The 27,331-nt window shown below is 39.4% G+C and overlaps 1 protein-coding gene across 2 annotated transcripts in view; it reads right to left on the bottom strand.

The window, feature by feature from the left end:
• Window positions 1–25,664, bottom strand: part of LOC124552545 (F-box only protein 28) — a 94,265-nt gene extending 68,601 nt beyond the window's left edge. For both annotated transcript variants that reach the window (XM_047126862.1, XM_047126863.1), the window contains exons 1-2: window positions 25,276–25,664; window positions 24,894–25,170 (exon numbers count right to left, since the gene is read on the bottom strand). In XM_047126862.1, coding sequence (XP_046982818.1) covers window positions 24,894–25,145 — 252 coding nt within the window. In that variant the 5' untranslated portion in view covers window positions 25,146–25,170; window positions 25,276–25,664. The remainder of the gene's footprint in view (window positions 1–24,893; window positions 25,171–25,275) is intronic.
• Window positions 25,665–27,331: the final 1,667 nt, after the last annotated feature.

Below are 27,331 nucleotides of genomic sequence, written 5' to 3'. Positions count from 1 at the left end.
ACATGTATGTCACATCTAATGATTTCCATCCTATTCTGATAATTCCTTCATAGTGCGTCTTTTCTTTGTCACAATTGGTCCTGGGTTCAGCAGCTGGAAGAAACTGATAGCACACTAAGAAAATGTACACATGGCTGACACAGATCCATTGTAACATCAGAAAATGCGCAGCTGGTGGGAACAGCAGTTGAGCAATAGCAGAGATGTTCTACTCACATGCTATTGTGTTGGGTATTTCAGACAGCTGTTTGAGGAGGAACCTGCATTTCGATTTGAATTTCCTTCCCCCAAAAATAATAAAGGTTCTAGAATGAAGCCCTACGGACTAAGCCAACCTCTGAAAACTGTGAGCAAAGTGCCCCTTTGGAGGCAATTTTCTTCAGTAGCAACAACTATCATTTTCCTCTAAATAACCCCCAAATCATCACTAAAGACTGTTACATTTCTTTAATGTCGTGGTGCACCTGATCACAATCTGACGTGATAGCCCCATACTTATTTGAGGAAGAAGGCACAACTTAATTCCAGAAGTTATGTTTGCCGTTAAGGAACTTGTGGTTCTAAGAGGATGGTGCTACAGCTCACACAGCCCGATTTCATTTAATATTTTGAGAAAAATGTTACTGGGACGTCTGGTCTCTTTGAGGGGTGATGTTGGGTGGCCTGCACGGTCACCAGATTTTAACATTTGGATTTCTTTCTTTGGGGGTGTCTGAAAGAAAAGTTGTTTCAATGTTATGCTGCCAGAGCTAAGGGGCCAGATTACTGAAGTGAATGCCATACTGCCACAATAAGTGTAAACGAGCTGTTCAAAGCTTCAGAGGTGGTCTAGGAAAATGTGCTGCTGCTAGTGGCTGCCATCTTGAGGATATTAATTCAACACTGAATTAATATAAAAATGCATGAACTAGAGACTTCAAAAATAAAAATTTTCTCTCTATATATCCTGAGTTCTTTTTCATAACTCCTCACAACTGCTCCATTCGTTCTGCTGCACCCTGTACAATAGGGTTCATTTCTGAGCATGTGGGGAATTTTTTCTTGATATGACTAGGAGCAAGAATAGAAAATTAAAGGAGTTAGAAGTGAGAGTTTATTCAATACCTGCAATGGAGAGAAAATGAAAATATTCCACAACAACAACAACAACAACAACAACAGTATACGGTAGCGTCCCATTAATCGGAACTAATTGGGACCAGACCCTGTTCAGATTACCGATTTGTTCGGATTAGCCGCAATTACGGTGATGAGTTTCTAGAATAAAGTTTACCAATCGGATAAGTAGGTACACCATGGCAACAAATGGTAACAATGGCTCACTCTCACTCCCTGGCCTTGTTGTCGTGCATTGTTGAGACCTTCGTAGTGTCTGAGGTCAGTGCACTGACAGTCTCTCGCAAAGCACTTTATTGCGTTGGTTATCATTCACTGGCACGTGTAACAGTTGTACTGCATTCGTTCAGGTGTAGTGGTGTATGTATTTTTGTCATGAGTAAATGGAAACATACAACATTAACTCTCAAAGAAAAACTGAATGCTTTGAAGCGGATGGCCAATGGAGAGAATGTATCTAAACTGGCAACGGAACTGGGTGTTGGTAAATCAACCATTTGTGATTAGAGGAAGAAGTGAGTGAAGCTTGAACAGTCCTATGCAATGTCTTTGGGAGAAACACTTGAAATCCGGCAGACTTTGAAACTGTCCTAGTACGATAAAGTGGATGAAGCTCGTTTCCTTTGATTTACGCAGGAAAGAGAAAGGGGAGCTCCTTGGAGTGGAGCACTGGTTCAGGAGAAGGCTGTCTACCTGAACAGGTTAATGAATGGTGATTAGTCTTTTAGTGCGAGTACGGGTTGGTGGGACAGATTCAAAAAAGTCATGGAATCCGTCAGCTAACAATTACTGGAGTGAAGCTTTCTTCTGACCGTCATTCAGCGAAGGAATACTTGGGCAAGTTTGAAATAATAAGAGAGGGAAAGTATTCTACCCAAGAAACTTATAATGCTGACGAGCCTGGTCTTTATTTTAGGGCATTGCCAACAAAAATCCTGGCATCAAAAGCAGGCGACCACGCTCCTGGTTTTAAAATGTGCAAAGATTGTGTAACTTTATTAGCATGCAGCAATGCTGCTGGTAACCACAAGCTGCCTTTAATGCTGACTGGCAAATCTGCTAGACCCAGAGCTTTTAAAAACTGCAACATGAAATCCCTGTCTGTATATTATCGCAACCAGACAAAAGCATGGATGGATGGTACGCTGTTCAAAGAATGGTTTCACGGTCAGTTTGTTCCCTCTGTTCGACAGTTTTCTAAGGAAAATCATTTGTCTCCCCGTGCAATCCTTTTGACTGATAACGCGCCATCTGATCCCAGCACAGAGGAATTATGTGATGGAGAAATTGTGGCGAAGTTTTTGCCACCAATGTTACACCACTTCTACAGCCGATTGACCAGGGCGTACTGCAAACATTAAAACTGATTTACAGAAAACAATTTTAACAAATGCTGTTCCAAGATGATAGCATTCATTTAGTGGACAAAATAAAGACCTATGTGAAGGATATTTATTATTGGGCCGCTGAGGCATGGCAGAATATTTCAGAAAATACTCAGAAAATCGTGGAGAAAACTGAGGACATATCTTGAATTTCAGGACAACCTAGTTGAAAATAAAGAGGAAAATCTACTACAAACGAGACAGACAATTCCTGGATGTGAAGAAGCTAGTGAAGGTGGCATAGATGAATGGATGGCAGCAGATGGGGCATGTGTGGAGACTCTTACTGACACTGATTTAGTTGCTGCTGTGACTCAAGACCACGAAGAAGTGGACTGCTGTGACAGAAGTAACAATGAGCCTGAAAGCGACAACGAAGAGCTGGTGCCACACAGTGAAGCAGCAGAAGCCCCTGACCTCGCGCTACGTTATTTGGAGCAACAGCCCACTGCTACACCTGCTGATTTCATGTTTACGAGACAATGGCGCAACTATGCGTCACATAACAGACTGTCTTCATCACGCAAAAAAAAAAAAAAAAATGAATGAGTTTTCGTCATTTAAAATGTAGGGATAAAATGTCCACTGTATTTTAGTTAGTTTGACAGCTTTTCTGTCATTGTTATGCATTGTTTAAACCTAATGTTTTCTTGCAAATTTTTCTAATACATTTTTACTGTACTGTGTAAATAAAAATAGTGTGTATGTGCAGCAGTTTACCACACAGTTTTCATTACTTAGACTTATCTTTTTCCATGTTTGGATTAACCGAACATTCGGATTACTGGGGTTTGGCTTAGTGGGACTCTGCTGTACTATTCCTTGAAAGGCATCCAGATCTTTAAGTCAAGTTGACAATATTTTGAAGGTAACATAAAGCCTGTAATTTGGACAGCAGCTGTTACATTTCTGATGTGTTAAGGGGGTTAACCTGTTTGAAAATTAAAAAAAAGACTTTTTGGCCTAAGAAGTTCTCTGCGATCTTTACTTTATCCCACGTTCACCAGAATCTCCGTCACTGAACTACAAGGTAATATGTCAAAAGTGTGTGTGTAAACCATTCACAGAAAGGGGGGGGGGGAGGGGGGCAGGGGGAATTTACATCAAGGCCAATGCGGCAGCATGCAATTTCTGTTGTATCCTAGCCAGTAATGCCACCCGAGCCCGCTGCCAAAAGGTTGGCAGCATCAAAGTCCGGACGCCGTCCGCATAAGCAGCGCCAGCGAGACAGGAAATCGCCGCAAGTCTGCGCGCGCCACCGCTGGCTTCTGGCTTCTTAAGCGCTGGAGTCGCGAGCGCTAGGACAGTTCTGTATTCGCCGCTCAGTTGTATACTCGCCACCGAATTGTGTACTTGCTAGTCAGTTGTGTGTTCATCGCAGCAGAGTTGTTGTTTGTCGTCAGCCGACGCTGACCTAGCCGCTCCGACTCGAACTAGACAGATCTCTGTAGACACAGAGTCCAATACTGTGTTCTGTATCTTCATTAATAAAGATAAGTACCGACTTTTATTTAATCAGAGTGTTTGGGTTTTCATCTTTCTGTTCACTGTTCCAGCGGACCGGTCGGCCCGCTATTAAAAGTGTGGCGGTGACTTCGTAAGCCGTTTCTACAGCGAATTGCTTGTTGCTACGAACACCGCCACAAAAATTTCAATGATGGCCTAATACGCAGCCAGTTACAACTTCTGCACAAAACGGAAGGAAAGTCCATTGAGCTAGCAGAGCAGCGGATGACTGAAGCTGCCAATGAGGCCCGCTGACCAACCACGGCCATGAAGAAGATGGAGGGGGAACCTCCTTTTCGATCTGGAAGGGCTGCTATATAGTTCAGGAACTGCTGATTAGAAAGGAATGTTTCACTTTACTACAAAACTTTAAATGTGTTTTTCTCAAAACTATATTTTTTTCAAATTTGTGGGAAACAGAACATGAGAATGACAAATGATTTTGATCGAAATTTGATGCTGGCATTCTAAACCTAACTATCAGCGGACACCACTGTTTTGCGATATCTTCAGAAGTTTGTTTTTGGTACGTACCTTTGCCTCGATTTTGTAGGCGAAGAAAATGGCATTTGGTTCAACACATCATCATCTTTTAACTTAATATTTTTCAAGTATCCTATATATGCCAATATGAAACATACTGAAAATTGTCTTGTACAAAATTATTTAGTTACAGGCCTAATGAGACTATTTCAGCAATTGCCACCAACAACCAATGTTCCAACTGCAAGGGGACTTTCCAATTAGTGCAGCGGTTGCAAAGAATGTCCAATGTGGACACAATAATGATTTCTTGAGGGTAAGGAATAAAATTGTATCATCAGCTTTGTCAATATTTTTTATCTTACTTGGGGGGGGGGGGGGGGGGGGGGGGGGAGGATGGAATATGCCATCTGTTTTCATATATTTGAAGAGGGCTACACTGTAGCTGTGCTCTACCTTCAAAGTGTCCACAATGTCATCTTTCAGAAGATAATAAAACTCTGCGTGTTGCCAGTGCTGCCCTGACCTGCCTTGATACAGAGGGTGTTGACTGCTGTCCTAGTCAGCTAGTTCTCAGATGTCTCACCCACTGAACACACCTGCTCTCAAGTTGCCACACACTAGCATAGCACCCTTTGGTAGCGAATACAACTGATGTTCTCTGGCATGGAGTTAATCCTCCGGTGGGTGCGCCCCGCAGCACATCCACTGCAAATTTCTTCTGAGTGTCCCTTGTTTGGTGTTAGTAGTCAGCTTCCATGGAAACTAGTACTCTATCTTCATCATAGGTGGAGTTTGTGTGACGTTTGAAACCAGACCTGGCCATTGTTCATATGCAACACCATCATTAACTTCAGTTAAGCTGCAGTGGCATGATGTCGCCACATGCCTTATCGTGTAAGTATTTGTTAAGTTTTGTTTGTTAACTGTTTGTTACACATATTTTCAATGCTTATTCTTATTTGCAAAATGGCTGTTGTATCAGTACATTCGGAAAGTGATATTGTACGGAATCGTGAAGAGATTCTACGAATACTTGTGGACATTTCAGAAAGAGATTTGACATGTGATGAACCCAGTGACAATTTTGGTATGGATGAGGAAATTACTGACGCTGACGACCACAACAGTGAATCAGAACAGTTGAATGAGGGAGGTGATAGTCAGGAGGAGGCTGCATGTGATGTTACTGTAGGTAATTACACATTTTATATTGAAAAAGACAATGAAATTATCTGGATTAGTCAGCTGCTAAATGCAGGAAAAATAAGTGATGAAACATCACCAGAATTTTACTTTGACCAAAAGGGACTGCACTTCCACATTTAGATGCGTTTATCACTGAAAACGTGAAATATATCAGAATCACAGTTCACACCAACAGATGGTTTGGAAGCAAAAGTAGTGATAGCAACTATTCGAGATTGTAAAGACACCACAGGACAAGAAATTCATGCTCTTTAATTGGCATAAAGAAATGTAATCGTGCAAACTGCAGTGAACTGAGGGCATATAATGGCACTGGTATGACTAACTTAAAAACACCTTTCAGTTACAAATAATTGTTTTCTTTTTACAGCACTTAGGTTTGACAATAATAGAAATGAGACTTGAATGAAAATCTACAGATGAACTGGCACCTCTTTGTGAATGTCATCAAAAACTTGTAAATAACGGTATCGCTCACTGTAATGTCAGTGAATTTGTTACAATTTATGAAATGCTGCAACTTTTTAGAAGTTTTGTTCAGTACACTCAAATAAGCCTGCTAATTATGGTCTCAAAATATACGCCCTCAGTTAAGCAGACATTTTATACCCTAAATTTCGTACTGTACTGTGGCAAACAGTTGCTGGGTCATACCTAAAACTAAATAATCCTGAAGACAGTCAAAACAAATAACTCCCACTAAAGGGACAAATAGGAACGTTACAATCGAACTACTACAACAGCTCTGACTCTGCTGGATAAACGGTTTACCACCAATGGCACTTTGAAACTAAACTAAAGCCAGAGCTGTGATTCTCAACTTTACAATGCACAATACAAATGAAATAGATGTCGACAGTGGGAAGTATCAATAAGTTTACACTCCAACAGAACCAATGGGTGGTTGGATGCTGTGGATCAGACATGTGCAATATATGTGACAGCTGGAATAACCAAGAGATGGCCGCTCGCATTGTTCTACTGACATCTTGATAGAGTAAGATTTAAGTCAAACCATCTTAAGCCATAACAACCCAGATAATAATGATAGGCAATAACTATTTCTAGAAAACCTATTGTATAGTACTAACAAAGAGCAAACTAACAAACCTTCTGAAAGATATGCAAATATTCCTTAACATGGAATTTGTCACATATGTGGACAATACAGATATGTCAGGATGAAGACACTGTGCAACAGTTACACAAATAACGTCTGCAAGAAACACTCATCAGAACATTCCGTGTTTCTCTCTCCAGCGATGGTAATGAATAGCAGACGCAAATTTGGTCTGAAGATTTATATTGAAATTATTTTAATAATGCGACTGCTTCTTTACTTATTTTCATCTCAAATGCAATGACAAGCTGTTTTATTTCAGTATTCCCTTTCTGGTTTGCCTAACAATAATGATGATGTGCAGACGAAATTGTGCCATGAACATTGCAGTGCACCTGATCTCATCAACTCTGAAGGTTTACAAACCAGAGGATTAAAGCAGCATAGAATCCAACTTCAGTTTCACTCAATACCCAGCCAAATTATAGCAGTCCTTGCTGTTGCCAGAGAGGACAGCGCTCTACTAAATTTCAAACCCTTTATTCCCCTTATCACATACAAATTTAATCATCTACACTACTTAATATGCTGCTGTTGCCTTCAGCTCAACGACTAGTTTGATGGAGCTGTCCATGTTACCCTACCCAGTGCAAGCCTCCATCTCCAAATAACTACTGCAGCCTATATCCTTCTGAATCTGCTTACTGTATCTCTTTGTCTCCCTCTATATTTGCCCCCCTCCCCCTCCCTGCAACCACATTTCCTTCCATTATTAAACTGGTAGTCCCTTGTCTCAGAATGTGGCCTCTCCACCGAGTCCTTGTCCTAGTCAGGATGCATTACAAATTTCTTTTCTCCCCAATTCTATTCAGGACCACTTCATAAGTTACTTGATCTTCCTGTCTAATCTTTAGCATTCTTCTGCAGCACCGCATTTCAAAAGCTATTTCTTCTTGTCTGGACAGTTAATAATCCACATTTCAGTTCCACACTAGGCTATACTAAAAATATTTTTAGGAAAGACTGGCTGACGTGCTCTAACAAATTCCCCTTTTTCAGAAACCTTTTCCTCGTCATTGTCACTTTACATGTTATATACTCTGTACTTTGGGCATAGACCATATCACTTCAGATGGGGGAGGGGGGGGCTATCTTCATAGTCTCAGATGTTATTGAATTTAGCATTTGTTAACATTTAGAAGTAACAAACACGTTTTTTGTTTTCTTCGAAAAATTCCTGCCCCGAGACACAGGCCTCCAAAGACAACACTGCGAACACCATTTTGAAGATGCAAATTTCAGAATTTTTTAAAAAATGTTGTTATCTCTTTAACAGTTCTAGATATTTTGTTAGACTTTCTATTTGAAAGGTAATTGCTTTATGATTACAATGGTATCCTCCGTCTGGACATAACTGTCAAAGTTCTTTTACTGTCGCCTCTTGAATTTTTTTATAAAATTTTTTTTATTTTTTTTCAAGAATGCAATTCCAGAAAAGTTAAGATTTTTTTCTGTTGATTAGTACCATGTAGTACTATATTTTCTGTAAAGCAGAGCTCCCACTTTTAAGTTGGACAGGTTTTATTTTTAAAAAATCATTTTTTTAGCTTTCAAGGGTAATGTATGTCTTCACTGATGTAGTTTCTTACTAATTTCTTTGTTATAATTTTATTTCTATTGTCTTTGTTGCAGTTATTTCTTTTCACTTGTCAGTTTCTTTGTCCTGGTTGTTCATGGTAGGCTTCTGTATTTTAGTTTTCCAGTGCTAACTTGTTTACTGAAGAGGCTTCTAAGAAATCTTAGACTGCAGTGAGTTCTGTGTTTCCATGAGGAATTTTCCAGTTGACACAGTTGCACTGTGTTTTGTGAAAAGAACTGTTTGAAATGTCATCTGACTGGGGCCACAGGAGAGTGAAGTGTGCTGACTATTTGCATAGCCATAAAAGAGTGATTAAAAAATCCTTCATTCAGGTTGGGAATTAAGTGTTCTCATTTGAAGACTGTTTCAAAGTAAAGATGTTTCCCGTAACTACTTTGCGTTCTAAATGTTTTGACATAACAATGATAGTATCTGAACAAGGTGAAGCCTCTCATGGTGCAGATGATGCAGATTTTACATCAACAGAGGAAGAATTAAATACCCTGAATCAGTCAACTACAGAGGTAGGTGTTAGTCCTGTTAAGAAACCGTGGTCAGTTAAGTCGAGTCTTAACTCTATGCATCAAGAAAGTGCAGAGAAATTACTAAAGCTATAGATGAATACACTAAAGCAAGACTGACCACACTCTTCAAAGTAGAAATTCCATCTTCAGAAGAAAATGAACCAAAGCACTCTTGCACCTCTTGCCAGGAATTTTTTCATGAACAGCAATTCAGCTGTTGAATATTGTGCATCCTATAGTGAAAAGCTGCAAGTTTTAACTATCATTCCAGAGATGTTTTTGAAGAAAACAGTTTTGAACCACATTCCATCAGTATCAAAGTACATGGTAGACAAATCAAATAATGTGAGGTCTGTAAAGGAGTCTTTGGAAGACCAGATCCCTATTATGGTTATCCTGTAGAAGCAACAAGTTCAGATAGTGCAGTCATTTCATCTGGAAGATAAATGGAACTGTTCTCGCCAGAGTGCCAACAAAAAGAGATACTATAACTGTAACAGTTGAAGGTCAAAAAGTTGTGAAAGTGAAGAGGTACATGATTCGCAGTATTAAAGAAACTTTTGCAATTTATAAGAGCAACTACACAACTTCACATATTGGAAAATCAAAATTTCATGCACTACGACCTAAGTGGGTAGCTCCACACCCACCTAGGAATGTCTATTTACGTGTGTACTGCACGAATTTTGAACTTTGTGTGGTAACTTTGAAGAACTTACTGCACCATGTGACATATGACAACTTGGTTGGGCGTGTGAAGTCATTAGTAGTCTGTGACAAAGCAAGAGACTGGTTTGTTTCAAGAATGTGGTGACTGCCCTGGAGAGGGAGAACTGACTTTAGAACCACTTGGCCTGGAAGACATAGCAGATAATTATGCAGAAATTACATAAGCAACACGGGAGGAAAATAAACTAATTAAGAAAACTGCTGCCTTTGACAGTTTAATTGATGGACTTGGTGAATGGACAGTGAAAGCAGTAACACACCAGCATCTGAAAAAATTGCAACAACACATTGCAGAACTGAAAGGGTGTGTACAGGCTGAAGAACTATGTTTAGTGCATCACTGATTTTGCTGAGAACTGGTCTGTAATTCTCCCACAAGAAGTACAAGGGTATCATTGAATACTGACCACGTTTCAGTTTTTACAGGAGTGACATTTTCAAAACAAGACCACAAGTGTTGCAGTTATAAGTGATGAAACAGGACATGACTCAGCACATGCTTTACTAGCAATGCGCAAGGGCACAGAAGATTATCATTATTGCTCCTAGTCATTTTCAAAATCATTACCAGCTGTTTGAATTGAGTACACCACTTGTGCCAACTGACTGTGTATACAGTGCTACCGGTCACAGGAAGGGGCCTTGTGATGGTGTAGGAGGCCTGCTGAAGCACCATGCTACAAAACAATCTTTCTAGACCAAATACAGCTGCAATTCAGAACGCTGAGGATTTCACGAGAGTCTTGAAATTTTACACATCCACAGCCCTTATTCTTTTATCCGAAGGGGAAATCGAAGAATTCTGTGAGCAGAGAGAGAGAGAGAGAGAGAGAGAGAGAGAGAGAAAGAAAAAAAAATGGTCCACACAAACTACTACTGTGAAAGGAATTCTGAAGACACATTTTTGGACTCAGAATAATGGGATAACACACTGCACGCACTTTAAAGAGCAACAAAGAAATTTCGTTCGTTCGGGCAACACCTCAAACAGTAGGATAATATTCAGATTCACAACCTAAGAAGGGGGATGTTTGTGGCATGACTGACTGGTAGATTGCAGAGATTATAGATACCAGTTATGAGTTAAACGAAACTGTAGTAACTTTATGGTACCACATGGACCAGCTGCTGGATACAGGTTTCCAGCTGAAGGACAGTGCTCATTTTCTGTTCACAATGTTTTGAAGATTGTAAGTGCTCCAGTTCCTATTGATTCAACAGGAAGGCATCACTCTATATAAAAGGAAGATACTGAAGCTGTGGAACATGTTTTTAGTTCATTCACTGGCTAATTTCCATACAAAACAGAGTGCACAGAAGTTGTATAAATTGAAACATTGAGGTCTTTGGACCTTTCACATACATTTTGGAACCATTTTAAATGATTGAAAAATGAGTCTCTTACTCACCTTTCAAAACCAAGATATGTTAAATAAGGCTAGGCTTTGATTTTTATGAGCTTGTTATATGATAATGTGGTAACAAAACAGGTTTAATGTATGGGAAAAATTTCAGTTGTTTATAAAACCTGTTCAACCTAAAAGTGGAAGCTCTCCCTTTCAGGGAATGTAGAACTATACGGTAATAATCAAAAGGGGAAAAATTATGGACTGGCATTTTTAAAAAAGTATTTTTTCCATAAATTATAAAGAAAGTTCAGAACTTTATAGTAAAAGAACTTTGACAGAAAAGTCCAAAGGAGGATTTCTTTGTAATTATAACGCAATTAGGCCTATGTTTAAAATAAACAAACAAAATGTCTAGAACTGTTCCAGAGATACAGCATTTAAAATTTTTTTCCAAAATTTGCATCTTCAAAATGGTAAGCACAGTGTTATCTTTTCAGAATTTTTTTGGAGAAAACAAAAAACTACATGTTCCTTACTCAGTCCTTAATTTTAACATATGCTAAATTCAATATAACATCCGAGACTATGATAAGATTTTTTCCTAGCCTGCCTGAATTGATATGGGCTATGCCTTTGGCCATCATCAGTTTTTTGCTGCCTAAATAACGAAATTCAGCTACTACTTTTAACATCTCACTTCCTAATCCAATTTCCTTAGCATCATCTAATTTAATCTAACTACATTCCATTACCCTCATTTTACTTTTACTAATGTTCATCTTATATCCTCCGTTCAAGACACAGTCTACCCTTCTCAACTGCTCTTTCAAGTCCTTTCCTGTCACTGACAGAACTATGGTGTCATTGGAAAAACTCTACTTCTTCTCCATGAACTAATTTCTTATCCAAATTTATCATGAAGAGTTAACTGTGTTGGTTTCTAAGAACACATGAAAAATGCCTCTGAAAAAACTCATCGCATTCATTTCACAGTATTTTAGGTGTTAAGTAACATCATTACCAGCAATATTCTAGACTGCAGACTATGGGAAAGAGGGCCAACAAGCCCACACAGTCAGTCAGTCACAGTCACGAACTACAGTTAGCTAAATAATAGCCAACAAGAAAATTAATCATCAACTTTGGGAACATTACTATTATTATCCCTTGCAGCCCAGGAAACAGGAAATTCGACAATTTTTGCCTGTTATCAACACTAGCACTTATTTATGACGTATTGGAAAGTACAGACACCACACATGTACGTAATTGATTCCCCTCAATGAGAACTGAATCCAACTTCTTCAGGCCAGATGCACAATTATGTCTGGTCTCCTGCTCAAATCTCAAAGTATCGAACATGGAGGGCGAAGACATGGATAGGAACCCCGGATAGGTGGTGTGTCCGAATGGCTTAGTGCTTAATGCAACTGCCTAGTAAGCAGGAGATCCAGAGTCTGAATCACAGCCCGGTAAATATTTTCATTCGTCCCCACTGATCCCACGAATGCTCCAATGCAGATGACATCAATAGTGCCTTCCCCCTGTTTTCTTTTCTCCCCTCTCCAGTTTTTGTATATTTTGATAGCATTATCTTACAAGCTTACACCTTAGTATGCGACAATTTTCAGCTTCATATGTCTACATTTTGCTGAGAGGAGGACGAGACAAGCGTTTAATGTCCCATCGACAATGAGGTCATCAGAGAAAGAGCACAAGCTCTGATTAGGGAAGGATGAGCAAGGAAATTGGCCATACCCTTTCGAAGGAACCATACCGACATTTGCCTTAAACAATTTATGGAAAACCTAAATCAGGGTGGTTCAATATGGGTTTGAACCATTACCCTCCAGAATGCAAGTCCAGTGTGCTAACCACAGTGCCACCCCACTCGGACTTTGCTGAGAAGTAGGGGTCTTGTCAGTCAAAGTCTGAGAACAAATGACAATTTTTTTTTCAGTTGTGCTATGAAATTTTTTTCTTAAAAAAATTCCTGATTATATGTAAAACAGGAAGCACCCTACAGGCACTGAGTGAGCTTGCAGGTATCAAAATATGTGATTAATGACAGTATATTTTTGATTTCACTCGCATAGAAGCTTAATTTTTTACACTGAAAGGACCATAGACCATTGTATGTCACAAATTTCAGCTTTATACTTCTACCCAATTCGGGGGAAAGAAACGGGGGAACCTCTTAAAAGTTGGACAGGGAGAAAACAGACAGACAATGAAGTGAGCCTGTAAGAGTTCAGTTTTTACTGACTCAGACAGGGACCCCTAAAACTCATCAGAATTTGTAACCCATCCTGAATGCAAGTGATGCCGTAGTACTTGACTTTGATCAAAATAATTTTCTGATGGACAGATGGCAGTGGGGCGGAGCGGAATTGTCACCTTTCACACAACATGCCATATGCTCCTGAAAACCTGTCACTCCTTGGAATCTAATGCTCAGCAAGGCACTTGCTGTGTCTGCAGAACACCCAAGAGCAAGCACATGGAACCCAAGAAACAGCTGTGATTGACGCATGGCCCTATCATTCTACTCTCAGAAACATAACAAATTTATTTTAAGCAAAGTATTTCCATTAGTTTACAAAGCCTTGGTCACAAAATACTAACATGAGTTACCTTAAGAAGCTCAATTTTGGTTCTGGGCAAAATACCAACAAGAGTTCTCTTAAGAAGCTCAATTTCGGTTCTGGAGAAATGTAGCAACATGTTTCTTAGAAAATAAGCAAAAATTAGCTAAAGATGATATCTATGATCATAGCTTCTACCCCTCATCTTATTAAATATGTACTTACAGCAAGCAGTAAAGGAAACCAAAGGGATATTTAGAAAATTTATAAAAGTGCACGAAGAATAAAATTGCATCTAATGTTTGATAATGACAGCATAATTCTGGCAGATAAGACAAAGCAAATTGGAGATCAGATGAAGTGAATAGATAGTGTCTTGAAAAAGAGATTATAATCTGAACATCAACAGAAATTAAATGAAGGTAAGGCATTGAAGTGTGAAATAGGCAATACTGAAGGAATCTGAATATGAAATTAGAGAATGAAGGAAATAGGTGGGCCCTAAGCTTTATTACTTGGACAGCAAAATATCTTATGTTGGCGGAAATAAAATTTATAAAATAATGCTGGCAATGGCAAGAAAAGATATTGTCAAAAAGATAAATATACTAACAAGAGATACAAAATTACGAGTTGATAAAAATAATCAATTTTTGAAAATCTAATGTAACTGTACAGATAAAATTACCGAGCAAGACATGAAAGAACAAACCTATAAATATATAGAAATTTGCTAGCTTTCTAAGCCAGTGACTCCTCTTCCTGGCAGAAGGTCATAGGGAAATGAAGAGGGGCTTCCAGATAAAGGACTGGTGAAGTTAAGATAACAGGAAAAGTCCAGGAAAATTATGCGTAACACCAGATCTGGGGAGACTTATCAAGACAGGATGAGAAGGAAAGACTGACTGTTGGAGCCTGCACTGGACAAGACTGGAAAACCCGAGAGCTTAAAGGTTGAAGGTAGGTTAATAAACAAGACAGAATACTAACAAAACATAGTGCACAAGTTAATAAGAGTGGAAAGCAATGTGCACTGTAGTATGTGGTAGAGGTGGGGGAGGAAGGGAATAGGCAGATCAGAAAACAAATGATATAGAAAACTAACCAGGAGTGAAGAAAGAAATATTTACTGGGCAGAAATACCGAGATCAAATTTATGTAAACGAAGGCCAGCGAAAGACAAGAACCAAGGACATGTAATGCTAGCCTCCACTGTGGAGTTCTGAGAATCTCTTGCCTGAGGGAAAAATCCAGAAGACACGTGTGGTGAAACAGGCACTGAGGTCACATCTGCCATGTTTCCGAGTATTCTCTGCAATTGGATATTGTGTGTTTACAGCATAAATACTTTGTCTCTGATCATTCATGCTAACTGATACATTGCTGGGAGTGTAAGGGCACAGACAGAGGGTGTACAGTGGCAACACACAATGTCCTGTTGCAGAGTATGCTCTACAACATGAGTTGCAAACTCTGCGCCCGTTTCACCACACATGCCTTCCGAATACTTTTCGTCCCCCGACCTGGGATTCCGGGTGACTTTTCTGAACTCTCCCCATTTCCCACCCCTCACTGGTCCTTTACTTTCTGTTGAAACGTTTCTGCCAGGAGGAAGAGCCACAGGCTCCAAAAGCTTGCAGATTTCAATACCTTTATACATGTATACTCCTGCTGCTGCTTGGCGAGCAGATTTTTTTATCTATTCAATTACATTAAATTTAGGTGTCAGAAGGTTTCAAAGTAGTCTTCAACGTAGCCTCACAGGGAATTTAAACTTAGATGATAAATAATACAGACAAGAAAACATAAGCTTTTAAAATGTGGAAGAATGGAGATGCAGAGATCTGGGGTGTGAAGTGACTTGTTAAGAGGTTGACAGGAACATCCTGAGCCATTCAGAAATAACTTATCTGTTAAAGGAGGCAAGTGTGGGTAAAACAGAACTGTTAAGTGAGGTTTGATTTTGGTTAGCAGGTTCAAGTTGATGCATGGTTCAGTAAACATTTAAAGGTGAGAGGCCTGTGCATGACAGATTAGCATTGAGAGCTGCATCAAACTACAAACATCATGAAGTTTCTGAACCTTTGTTCTTTGATGTCACATGGCATCATATTTGGAGGAAGCTTAAGTTCAGGACTAGAGTGTAATACTGGACTGTCACCTGAAAGTCAGCAAACTGAATAATGTAACTACAACAAACAAAGAAGAGGTGTATAATCTTTCTGCATTAATAAGGAAGAATAAGTCTCTAATTTCTGTTACGTTGAGAACTTCACAGAAAGAGTGCGAACAGTACACAGAACCCTGAAGGATCAAACTATTGCACAGTTAAATGTGGCAACTACAAAACATCACGAAACGCAAAAATAACGATGCCAGGTTTGCCGCAAGTTTCCCCCATGCGAAATTCGTTGACATTCCCCTTGGTTTCAGAGAAGTTTTAGCATTTTTCCCTGACAAACTTTGAGGTGTCGAGGGTAAGTAAAGACGTAAGTTGATAAAAAAGTAAGGACTTCTTTATTTCTCCCCTGTGTGAGCAAAAATCTGAAGTACTAACATCAACATCTTTTGTAATGAACTGTTTGTAGATGGTGAAAGCAAGCCATATGGTGCATGTGTTTCATTAAAACCACTGTTTTATTTCAATAAAACTAAACATGTGATGACAAAAATACACATTTCCTGGGAGTCCAATGACAGATTAAAATACCTTCACCGATTTCCGAAATAACCTCAGAAAAATGCAGGCCTCTTTAAAGAAGTGGATAAGGTGGGGAAGATTTGTGTAAACCAACACTATAGGTGGCCACAAATAAAATGTTGGTTCTACTACGTTCGATATTGTCAGTTTTACCACTGAGTTATGTCTATTACTTTAGATCTCTTCTGTGATTTTTCTTTTGAGAAATATATGAGTACATAGCATACAAACCACCAGCAACTGCCACAGCTTTCTTCTTATCATCCATACTTTCTAATATATAAACTACTTTCAAAGTGCGAAAATGTACTAGAATAAGTAAAATGTCTATAAAACACCACACTGTACAATGTACTTGTGGTGAGACAGTCTCAATGCCTGAAATCTACTGCCAGTGGCCTCTGGCCTGCCAAGGATGGATAAACCACGAAAATTCTCCACACTGAGCCACACACAAACAGACCCGGCCTACAGACAGATTGGTGAGACTAGATCTGACGGGCAGGGCTCACACATTAATGGGAAACGATGAGCTTCAGATTGGCAGGCCCAGTCAATTAGAGGTACCTGCAGAAATCGTCTGCAGTTTTGGCCTGTTGTGCAAGTTCACTCTTGTGGCCAGCTATTCATGGATCACAGACACCACATTGATGAAATGAGACAGCAGTGACCCATGTAACAGGTAACTTGCGCAAATGCTCTGAGAAACAGTACTAGCAAGGATAGGTAGGAACTCACTGTAAAGATAACTGCCGAGCCAGACAGACAGGCACGTAGAAAAAACAATCACACTCTCACAACTAAATTTTCAGTCACGGCCTTTGTCAGAAAACGAGAGCACAAACACACTCATACAATCACTCAGACAACTCGTGCGCACATTGTCGCCGTCTCCAGCCACTGCGTCAACAATCTCTGAGAATCAGATTCAAACAAACCATTTCTCAAGCCTCCCTGCCTCTCATCAGCTGCTAGCCTAGTGGCACAAAGTGGTGGCAGTACTGACTGAAGTGGTAGTAAGGGGAGAAACAGTAAGAATGAGGGAGTAGGGAAGCAGTGCCCAGCCAGTGACGATGCACGCTATCACAATAAACAAACCATTTCATCTACTGAGACAGAACTGAGATTTTTCCAATGTCTTTTTCAAATCGACATATCCTTGATCCGTTTTAAATTCCCTGATAATCCTCAATTTCCAGAACTTGTGGCAACCCTAGATGCTGACTGCAATTTGCTTCCTTCTGAATGATGTAAGTACGAGGCCATCCTGAAAAGTAATGCCTCCAAACTTATGTGAAGACTCAAAGCTTTTTAATGTAGTTAATATGATAAGGAAGGGAGGTTTGGAGCACCGGGAAGAGAGGTAGGTTGGTTCATTTGGGTGAGGGGACCAAACAGCGAGGACATTGGCCCCATCAAATTAGGGAAGGATGGGGAAGGAAGTCAGCTGTGCCCTTTCACAGGAACCATCCTGACATTTATCTGAAGGAAATTGCAGAAAACCTAAATCATTTAGGGAAATTACAGAAAACCTAAATCAGAATGATCGGATGTGGGCTTGAACCGCCACCCTCCGAATGCGAGTCCGATATGCTAACCACTGCGTCACCTCACTCGGTCAAAACTTTTTAAATAAAACATTAACATTCTACATCTTTACTTTGCATGTCTACTTATTTATTTCTCAACATAATCACCCTGGTGATTAGCATATTTCTCCCAACGAGAGACCAGTTTGTTGATACCATCACCGTACAAAACTTGAGTGTAAACAGAGCCACAACCTCACCACTGCTTGCACCACTTCATCGCTATCAAAATAAAATTCACAAAGGTTTTCTTCAAATTTTGGAAACCAATGAAAATCAGACGATGCCAACTCGGGGGTGTATGGAGAATGGTCAATGACAGTGAACAACCAAGGCATCTGATTCTTGCAGATGTCACAGCACTCTTGTGGCCTGGCAGTCATGCTGAAGGAGTGTGCGCTCTATGTGTGGACAACATTTTCTGCAGTGAGAAACTATAACACGCCGTTTCTCACGTACCGAGACAGTACCGTGTTACATGCTGCACTTTGAAGCTCTCTAGCGTTGAAGGGTTGCAACTTGTGTCAGCAATGTGCTAAGTTGACTGAGCAATATCTCAACAGGTATTAACAAAAGGACAAAAATATGGAGACATTACTTTGTAGCAAAGAATACAACGTAATGGGTTTGATCTGCAGCACAACATGGCACCCTCACATGACCAATATAGCATCTATGCTATCATAGATCAGTGGAGAAATAGAAGTTTCAGTGAGAATTTCAATTAAAACATTTCTTGAATTCTACTCTCAACCAACCTGGCCTTTGTCCTGAACCTAGACCTTGGGCTACACTACAGATCAGTGTCAATCACAATAATGCTTATAGTAACAGACCAGTCACAGCCGAATGTAAGTATCCCCAAAATCACTACAAATCAAGTGTGTGTGTGTGTGTGTGTGTGTGTGTGTGTGTGTGTGTGTGTGTGTGTGTGTACATTGTCTTCCTTCACAAATGGAAAGTATTTGACTTTATATCAAAGTGAGAATGAACAACAAAGACAAAGTAGCCTCCCAAATTTGTGATTGTCTTGAAGAAATAGACTTAAACAGCATACTCATCATGGAGTCATTAGAAACAGAGCACCAGATTGGACTGAACTATGACAGAAGCAAAACGCTGAAAATCTGAATCGCAAAGACCTTAAGAGGGATTTGAAAGATTCTGCTTGTAAATGCAAGCCTATTTGAATAAAAATTGGTTCATTTCAGTCGCAATACAGTCAGCATCACTAACACTGTTGACTAATTATGGCATTGCATACAGAAAAGTATGACTGCAAGGAAATTAAGTAGATGTACATTTGGCAGCGTTTACACTGTGTAGTGAATGACATTCCCTTCAACTATGGATACGTCGAAGCTAATGTCCCCTAGCAGAAAGATGTAAAACAGTACCAGATCCAAAAATTTGTGTTAAACTTCAGAGCATCTAATAGTTTTAAATATTTAGAGGTAGTACTACAAAGTGATACTAGAAGAAAAAAAAATGAGATCTGCAAAATGTTTGCCTCACAAATTTGAAAAGGAGCTCATTGCCACAACGCTGCCAGCTGGTATAGCCATCACGAAAGAGGAACCGTTATACTGAGGGAACATAAATGGGGATTTTTAGAAGGTAGACAATAGTCTCCCAAAACACTGTTGGTAATTTAGTAACCCACTGTACTAGGTAGTTTTCAAATCTGCAGCACCCATCATACATTTCACACAGAGATTATGAGAATAAATTAGGTTGTGTACATAGGCATACAACAGCAGCTTTTCCTCCATTACATATGCAAATGGAACAGAACAGGGGGCCATCCAACATGCGTAAAAAGATCTCTCCACTAGACACTACATTCATATGGGGAATATTTATTCAGATAGTCATTTGACACTTTACAGTATGCCTTTGATTGAAGTTAACTGGGAAATACGGAAGCGTCCGATCCCGCCCGTCTGTTTTGACCCATGACGTCACAAATATGGCGGAAACAAAAACAAACCCACACACTTTCCACAAGAAGCCTATTGACACTAACGGGACAAGCGCGGGAAATGGGGTGTTTTGGGTGGGGGGCAAACTAAATATAAACAAATTTAGACGCATTGCGTAGCTAAAACGTGTAAGTGAAGACAGCCATGCATGAATACCCACCCACCTCCCCAGGGGTCGTAACCCCTGCAACCCATAGAAGATAAAGATGCTTCAGAAGCTGATTAGCGTTTTTTTGTCATTAAAAAAAAAAATAAATAAATAAATAATCTCACGGGATAGAACGAACAGATCAGAAAGATAAATATAATAAACTAAAACAGAAATTGGAGGAAACAGATAATTAAAATAAGTAATAAGTGTTTAAAAAAAAAAAAAAAAAATAAAATAAAAAAAGATTAATCTCACGAGATAGAACGACCAGATCAGAAAAGTTAATAAAATAAGATAAAACAGAACTGGAGACAGCCGCATTCAAACAAAACTCCGCGCCGTCATGACGTCACACACGACAACACCCTTACGTCACGGGTCAAAGCCGACGCGTGGGATCGGACGCTTCTGTCGACCCGTTAACTGTAGTCCTAAGTTACTCTACCTAGAAACTCTCCAGATTAAATAACAAATTGATTGTTAACACATTTAGCGAAGTTGTCACTCATACTAGCTCTGCACTGAGTCATTAAAGGACCCTCTGAAACATTGTTTAACGTATTGGATCATATCAAGCCTCTCAGTAATGTGCAAAAATAAAACTACTAAGAACTATTAAAAATAATACCACAAACAGGGAAAGTAAATTTCAGTATGATTTTTTTTAACATAACAGTTCACTTAGGTAATGTAGTAATGGTAAGTCCAAGTGCAAGGAAAATAATTTAGGAGGTACATGCACTGAGTCAGTGAGAGCAAAATAAACAAGATTGAGAACCTTGCTACGTTTCAGATGAATACTTTTTCAGTAAACATTACACAGTGGGGGCCTCTTTAATATTTTGCAATTTATTTATGATATATGTGCATCAGTATATTCAGGCTTGTCCATTACCGAAAGTACATTTCCTAAATTTAACTTGCAATTTCGGTTTTTATGTTGAAAAGAGTTAAATGTGGCAAACTGTGCTTGAATACGCTGCAGATGTAAACATTAGGCTCCACTACAGGTCAATCTGTTAACAAGAGCCAAGTTTAGCTTTCACACATGTTGGCTTTGTCAATTCTCAAATGATCACCTTTCAACCTAACTTAGACCTTGGATTACGTGTGTGTGTGTGTGTGTGTGTGTGTGTGTGTGTGTGTGTGTGTGTGTGTGTGTGTGTGTGTGCGCGCGCGCGCGCGGTGCATGGCAGATGGTGAGCCCTATTGTACCTATCATCAGGGTTTCTTCCCATTCAACTCACATACGGAGTGCTAGAAGAATGACTGAATTATTTTGATCTTCTCCTCACAATCCCTGTATGAGTGAAATGTACATGGTTGCATATATTCACAGAATAATCATTTAGAGCTGGATCCTGAAACTTTGTTAGCAGATGTGCTGCAAATACATAGAAAGAAAGATCCCTTATCATTTAGCTACAATATAGCAGGTCAGCAACTGGAAACAGTTAATTCCATAAATTATCTGGGAGTAAACATTAGGAGTGATTTAAAATGGAATGATCATATACAGTTGATCATCGGTAAAGCAGATGCCAGACAGATTCATTGGAAGAATCCTAAGGAAATGCAATCCGAAAACAAAGGAAGTAGGTTACAGTACGCTTGAATACTGCTCACCAGTGTGGGATCCGTATCAGATAGGGTTGATAGAAGAGATAGAGAAGATCCAACAGAGAGCAGCGCGCTTCGTTACAGGATCATCTAGTAACCGCGGAAGCATTATGGAGATGATCGATAAACTCCAGTGGAACTCTCTGCAGGAGATACGCTCAGTAGCTCGGTACGGGCTTTTGTTGAAGTTTCGAGAACATACCATCACCAAGGAGTCAAGCAGTAAATTGCTCCCTCCTACGTATATCTCGCAAAGAGACCATGAAAATAAAATCAGAGAGATTAGAGCCCACACAGAGGCATACCGACAATCCTTATTTCCATGAACAATACGAGACTGGAATAGAAAGGAGAACCGATATAGGTACTCAAAGTACCCTCCGCCACACACCGTCAGGTGGCTTGCAGAGTATGGATGTAGATGTACACTGAATAGTCTGTCTATCAACACGATCTTTCAGTTCAGTTCCTTTAGTGTCTCTAACAGACTTCCACCTGTGACAATCCATGCTACCCTTCCCCATATATTCTCAATATATGCAGATTAGTCCTACTTGGTATGGTTCCTACACATTTGAGCAATATCCTAAAATGTGTCACAAGTTATTTGTAAGCAATATCCTTTGCAGATGAATTACACCTCCCTAGCATTCTATCAACAAAATTGCATCTACCACCTGCTTTAACCATGACCAAGCCTATGAGATTGTTCAATTTCACATCTCTATAAGGTGTTATACACACATTCATATGAGTTGACCACTTCCAATTGTGAATCATGGATATTATAGTAAGATTACTACTTTCTTTTGAATTTCATCAAGCACAGAGTTTTACATTTCTGAACTTTTAAAGCAAGTTTGCAGTCTCCACACCACTTTGAACTGAATATTTATGCAACTTCTTTCAGATAGTGCTTCACTATACGTAATTGTATCTTCTGCAAAAAGTCTGAGGTAATTATTAATTTTGTCTGCAAGGTCATTAATATATAACAGGAACAGCTAGTGTCCCAACACACTTCCCTGGGGCACATCTGACATTACATCTGATGATGGCTATCCAAGCTAACATGCTGCATCCTACCTACCAAAAAGTCCTCAATCCAGTCACGAATTTCAGTTGATACCCCATATGATCGCACTTTTGACACTAAGTGTACATGTGGTACTGAGTCAAATGCTTTTCGTAAATCAAGAAATATTGCATCTACCTGACTGCCTTGATCCAAAGCTTTCAGTATTCCACGTGAGAAAAGTGCAAGTTGGATTTCGAATGAACGATGTTTTTGGAACCCATACTGGTTAGCACGGAGGAGGTCATTCTGTTCTAGGTACATAATTATGTATGAGCTAATAAAATTTTCTAAGATTCTACAACTAATCTATGTCGGGAATATCTGATGGTAATTTTGTGGATCACTTCTACTACCGTTCTTGTGGATGGGTGTTATCTGTAAGTTTTTGCAACTACTAGGCAGGGTCTACTGTTCAAGGGATCTATGCCAGATGATAGTTACAAGAGGGGTAAACTCAGCTGCACATTCAGTATAGAATCTGAAAGGGATACCATCAGGCCGTGGAGCTTTGTTCAATTTTAACGATCTTAGCTGTTTCTCAACATCACTGACACGAATACTTATTTCATTAATCTTGTCAGTGGTATGAGGATTAAATTGGGACTATTCGTAAAGTTACATTTGAAAATGGTATTACGCATTTCAGCTTTTGCTTTGCTAACCTTTATTTCAGTTCTCGTCTCAGTTGATATGGACTGGACATTAATTTTAGTGCCACTAACAGCCTTATGTCCACAACTTCTTTGGGTTTTGTGAAAGATCATTTGACAATATTCTGCTACAGTAGTCACTGAAGGCTACTCATATTCTTATCTTGACAGCCAAATGGGCTTCATTGAGCATCTCCCTACATATATAGACCTACACTTTGTTTTATATCTATTATGCAGTAATCTGTTTCTTTAGAAGTTTCTTCAAAGTGATTGCATACCACAGGGGGTCCCTCCCATCATTAACTGTTGTACTGGGAATATATCTAGCCAGTGTACAGATAGCTACTCTTTTAAACCCGAGCCATAGTTCCTCTGCACGCTCCTGTCCTGTGGTAAGAGTGTCAAGCTCCTCATTGAGATATCACCACAGATTTTTTTTTTATCAGTTTTACTGAACATATGTATCTTTCTGCACATTTTAGTGGTGCTTTGTACTCTGGTAATCATTGTTGCCACAACCACATCATGGTCAAGGATACCAGTTTTGCTGTGGACATCCTTAAAGAGGTCACTTCTATTTGTGTAGGGTTCTAAATTGTGTGTTCTACATAGTTTTCCGAGAATATATTTATTAATGTTTCACAGTACATGCTATCTTATGTCTATAATGCACATCTTTGATCTTTAAAAAACACACTTCTTTTGCACGATATCACATCTAGTATTCAGTGGTTTGTTGCCATTACTATTTAAATTGATAAGTTCATTTAGGGCTTGACAAAGCAACTCAGTTTAAGACTCATGAGTGTGCAGCATAGATTTGCACTACATATAGCAGCCATCTTGGTATTTAAACAACATACTTATCAAACCACTCCTGTTGCTATTCAGCAGCAGCTTGGAGGGGCTAAAAAATTGAGAGCAAATTTGAAGAACACAAGTGGATAAATAGCTGCTTCATCTAGAGCACAACCTCCTGTGGTTAAAACTGAAATTAACTTACTGTACAAACAAAATACCAGAAATGTGAACAACTAGGCTAATTGTTAAACAAGAAAATGCTGGAGGCAGTGGCAAATATTAGGAATGTTTCTCCATAGAATAGAGACAAACACACAATTGCAGATTCATGGAAGAAAATAATCCTAAATGACAAGATAGGCTTATATTAAAATTTATTTTCGGCTGCCTACTGAATCTGAATTTAAAAAACCTCTCTGTGCCATACCACATTACCTTCTCTACACTAAGGTCATATGTGACGCACAAAATGGAGGATGCTAGATAAAAACTCGAAATTCAAGCCTACTTCCTCCGCAACTAATCTACGCAAGAAGAGAATATCGCAAGACGGACATTCAACATACTGACTTTTTACCATTTAGTAATAGCTGGAAACATTACACACGATCTACAACTTAACACTATAGTCAAACAATGCATGTAGAAAAAACCCTACAGCAAACTTTTTTACGATAGGCACGAAATTTATTGATTACAGGCCCGTAGACCGCACAAAAAAATCTGAACTTACCGGACGAAGATGTGCTACATTTTTAAAACTCAGGTACGAAAAGATTTTCTCCAGAATCTCGGCAGGAAAGTCTAACAAAGTAGGTGGTGGTTTTGGTTCGGCTGGCTTCACAATTACCACGCTTGTACTGGGTTCACAAATTGACGTTTGTACCAAGCTAGTGCGAGCTGATTTGGACGGTCCTGGTTCGGGCCCTGCTGTAGGGCTTTCACCTCCACCGCCAAAATTTCCGGAGAGTCTGGTTGATACCATGATTCTTCTTGTTTCCGCCGCTCTCCTTAAAAATGTGATTCAATGCTCAATATTATAGATTTACTTAAAGAAAAACATTCGCTACACACAAAGCACCACACAGATTACAGCCGAAAAACTTCAATCGTACCTTAATAATATCTCCTTTACTCGTTTTAACGACAAATTTCAGCTTCCGTTTACGCGCATGTTCGATATGAACTACCTCGCAGCAGTCAGAACGTAGAAATTTTGAATCATAGCATAAGCTACGCCACGGAAGTGAAGTCTTGATAGATCAAAAAATGGTTGATCATACCCTCAAACAGCCAACAACTCACTACATCTGCAACCTTAATTCATGGAAATTCTAGGCCTGTTCCGCGACTTTTATACCTTTTACGTTAATTTGATCGTTTCTGAATATACAGAAGCAGTTCTCGCACAACTCAACAAAGACACAAAGCTACAATTAATTATAAAAATTGGCCCTGTCTGAAACTACTCCGTTGGACCCAGTGCCAAAGATCTTACGTGAAGCTGTATAGCTATCTAGCTGAGCGCAACACCACCTAATAATAATAACTGTGATCCGAATGTAGCCGCGCACAGTGGCAAGTTCGCCAACCTTTAATGTATTTGCAAATTAATGTTCTGCTGGTTATTCGAAAATGGCATATTGTCTTGCGTACCACAAAACGCAGTCATTCATTATGAGTATGACTACACATACAATTTTAACTATGCGAAATGTCTTAAAGTTCCAGTCTAGAGCCAGAGATAATGCAACATCTGTTATGGACTTGTCTATTTTGACAATTACGACGCAAAAATAATACCATTACGTTATTTAGAGGTGGTAAGACAGAAATGCTGAATCAAGATAGCGGAAATGTGCTCTGCTAAGAGCTGCGAGAAGCATTAATTCGAGTTCAAAGTTTAGAAGTAGAAGGTTGCGAAATTTCGTACTGTGTGACTACCTTAAATTTACTTGTTTCCTTTACACATTATGATACAACTGTATCTGCACGTCACACACCACTGTGTTCTGTTACTGTCAATCAAGGCAGTTACATCTAAATCTGAGACTGCAGCAATACATTATTTCAACCAGTTAATCTTTTTCGATATTTAGTTCTCTCACCCCTATAAAATGAGAGGACTTGTAATGTAAATTTCCCATTTCATTTCTAATTACTCAAGCCTATTTACTTTGGCCTATTACATCAGTTGTGTTTTTTCTTTAGTTCAATTTAATTTCTTCGGCTACTAACCAAGGATCTCCAAAGTGTGTTCCATTCGGTTAATAAAGAGGACACATTCGAAATGAAATGCAGTATTCACTCAGTTAACGCACTACGTGTAAGTAATGTAGACCTCTAAAACCAGTTTCTAGTGACTTCACAGAAATTTGTGTAGCTTACTGTTCCATCGGGTGATGCTGAGGGAATTAGATTAGGAAATGAGACACTTAAAGTAGTAAAGGAGTTTTGCTATTTAGGGAGCAAAGTAACTGATGAAGATATAAAATGCAGACTGGCAATGGCAAGGAAAGCGTTTCTGAAGAAGAGAAATTTGTTAACATCGAGTATAGATTTAAGTGTCAGGAAATCGTTTCTGAAATATTTGTATGGAGTGTAGCCATGTATGGAAGTGAAATATGGACGATAAATAGTTTGGACAAGAAGAGAATAGAAGCTTTCGAAATGTGCTGCTACAGAAGAATGCTGAAGATTAGATGGGTAGATCACACAACTAATGAGGAGGTATTGAATAGAATTGGGGAGATGGATGACAGTTACCAAGATGAAGATACAAAGTAATTAATGAAATTAGCTGCCAATGGGCATTGACTGAAATCAACGGGGAAAGTTGAAATTTGGTGCTGGACCAGGGTTTGAACGTGGGTCTCCCACTTGCTAGCCAAATACAGTGATCATTGCGCCATCCAGACACAGTGGTCATTGGAACTGCAGAGGCTACCCTAGAACACCTTCCATCAGACTCAAATTCTCAAGTTATCCACCCACTACTGATGTAGCGCCCCCTGCCCGTTATCCTGTATAATGAAGGTGAAGATGACCAATTGATCACTTCAGTGCTGATGCACAATACGCTCGAACTCTTCTGGGAATTGATGAAAGGCTGCGCCTAATGAAGGTAATGGCCAAGGGGCACTACATCAGTAATTTGCCCATAAGATGAGA

This window comes from Schistocerca americana, chromosome 10 (assembly GCF_021461395.2).
Source record: "Schistocerca americana isolate TAMUIC-IGC-003095 chromosome 10, iqSchAmer2.1, whole genome shotgun sequence".
NCBI lineage: Eukaryota > Metazoa > Arthropoda > Insecta > Orthoptera > Acrididae > Schistocerca > Schistocerca americana.
This window is presented reverse-complemented; position numbering and strand designations above follow the sequence as displayed.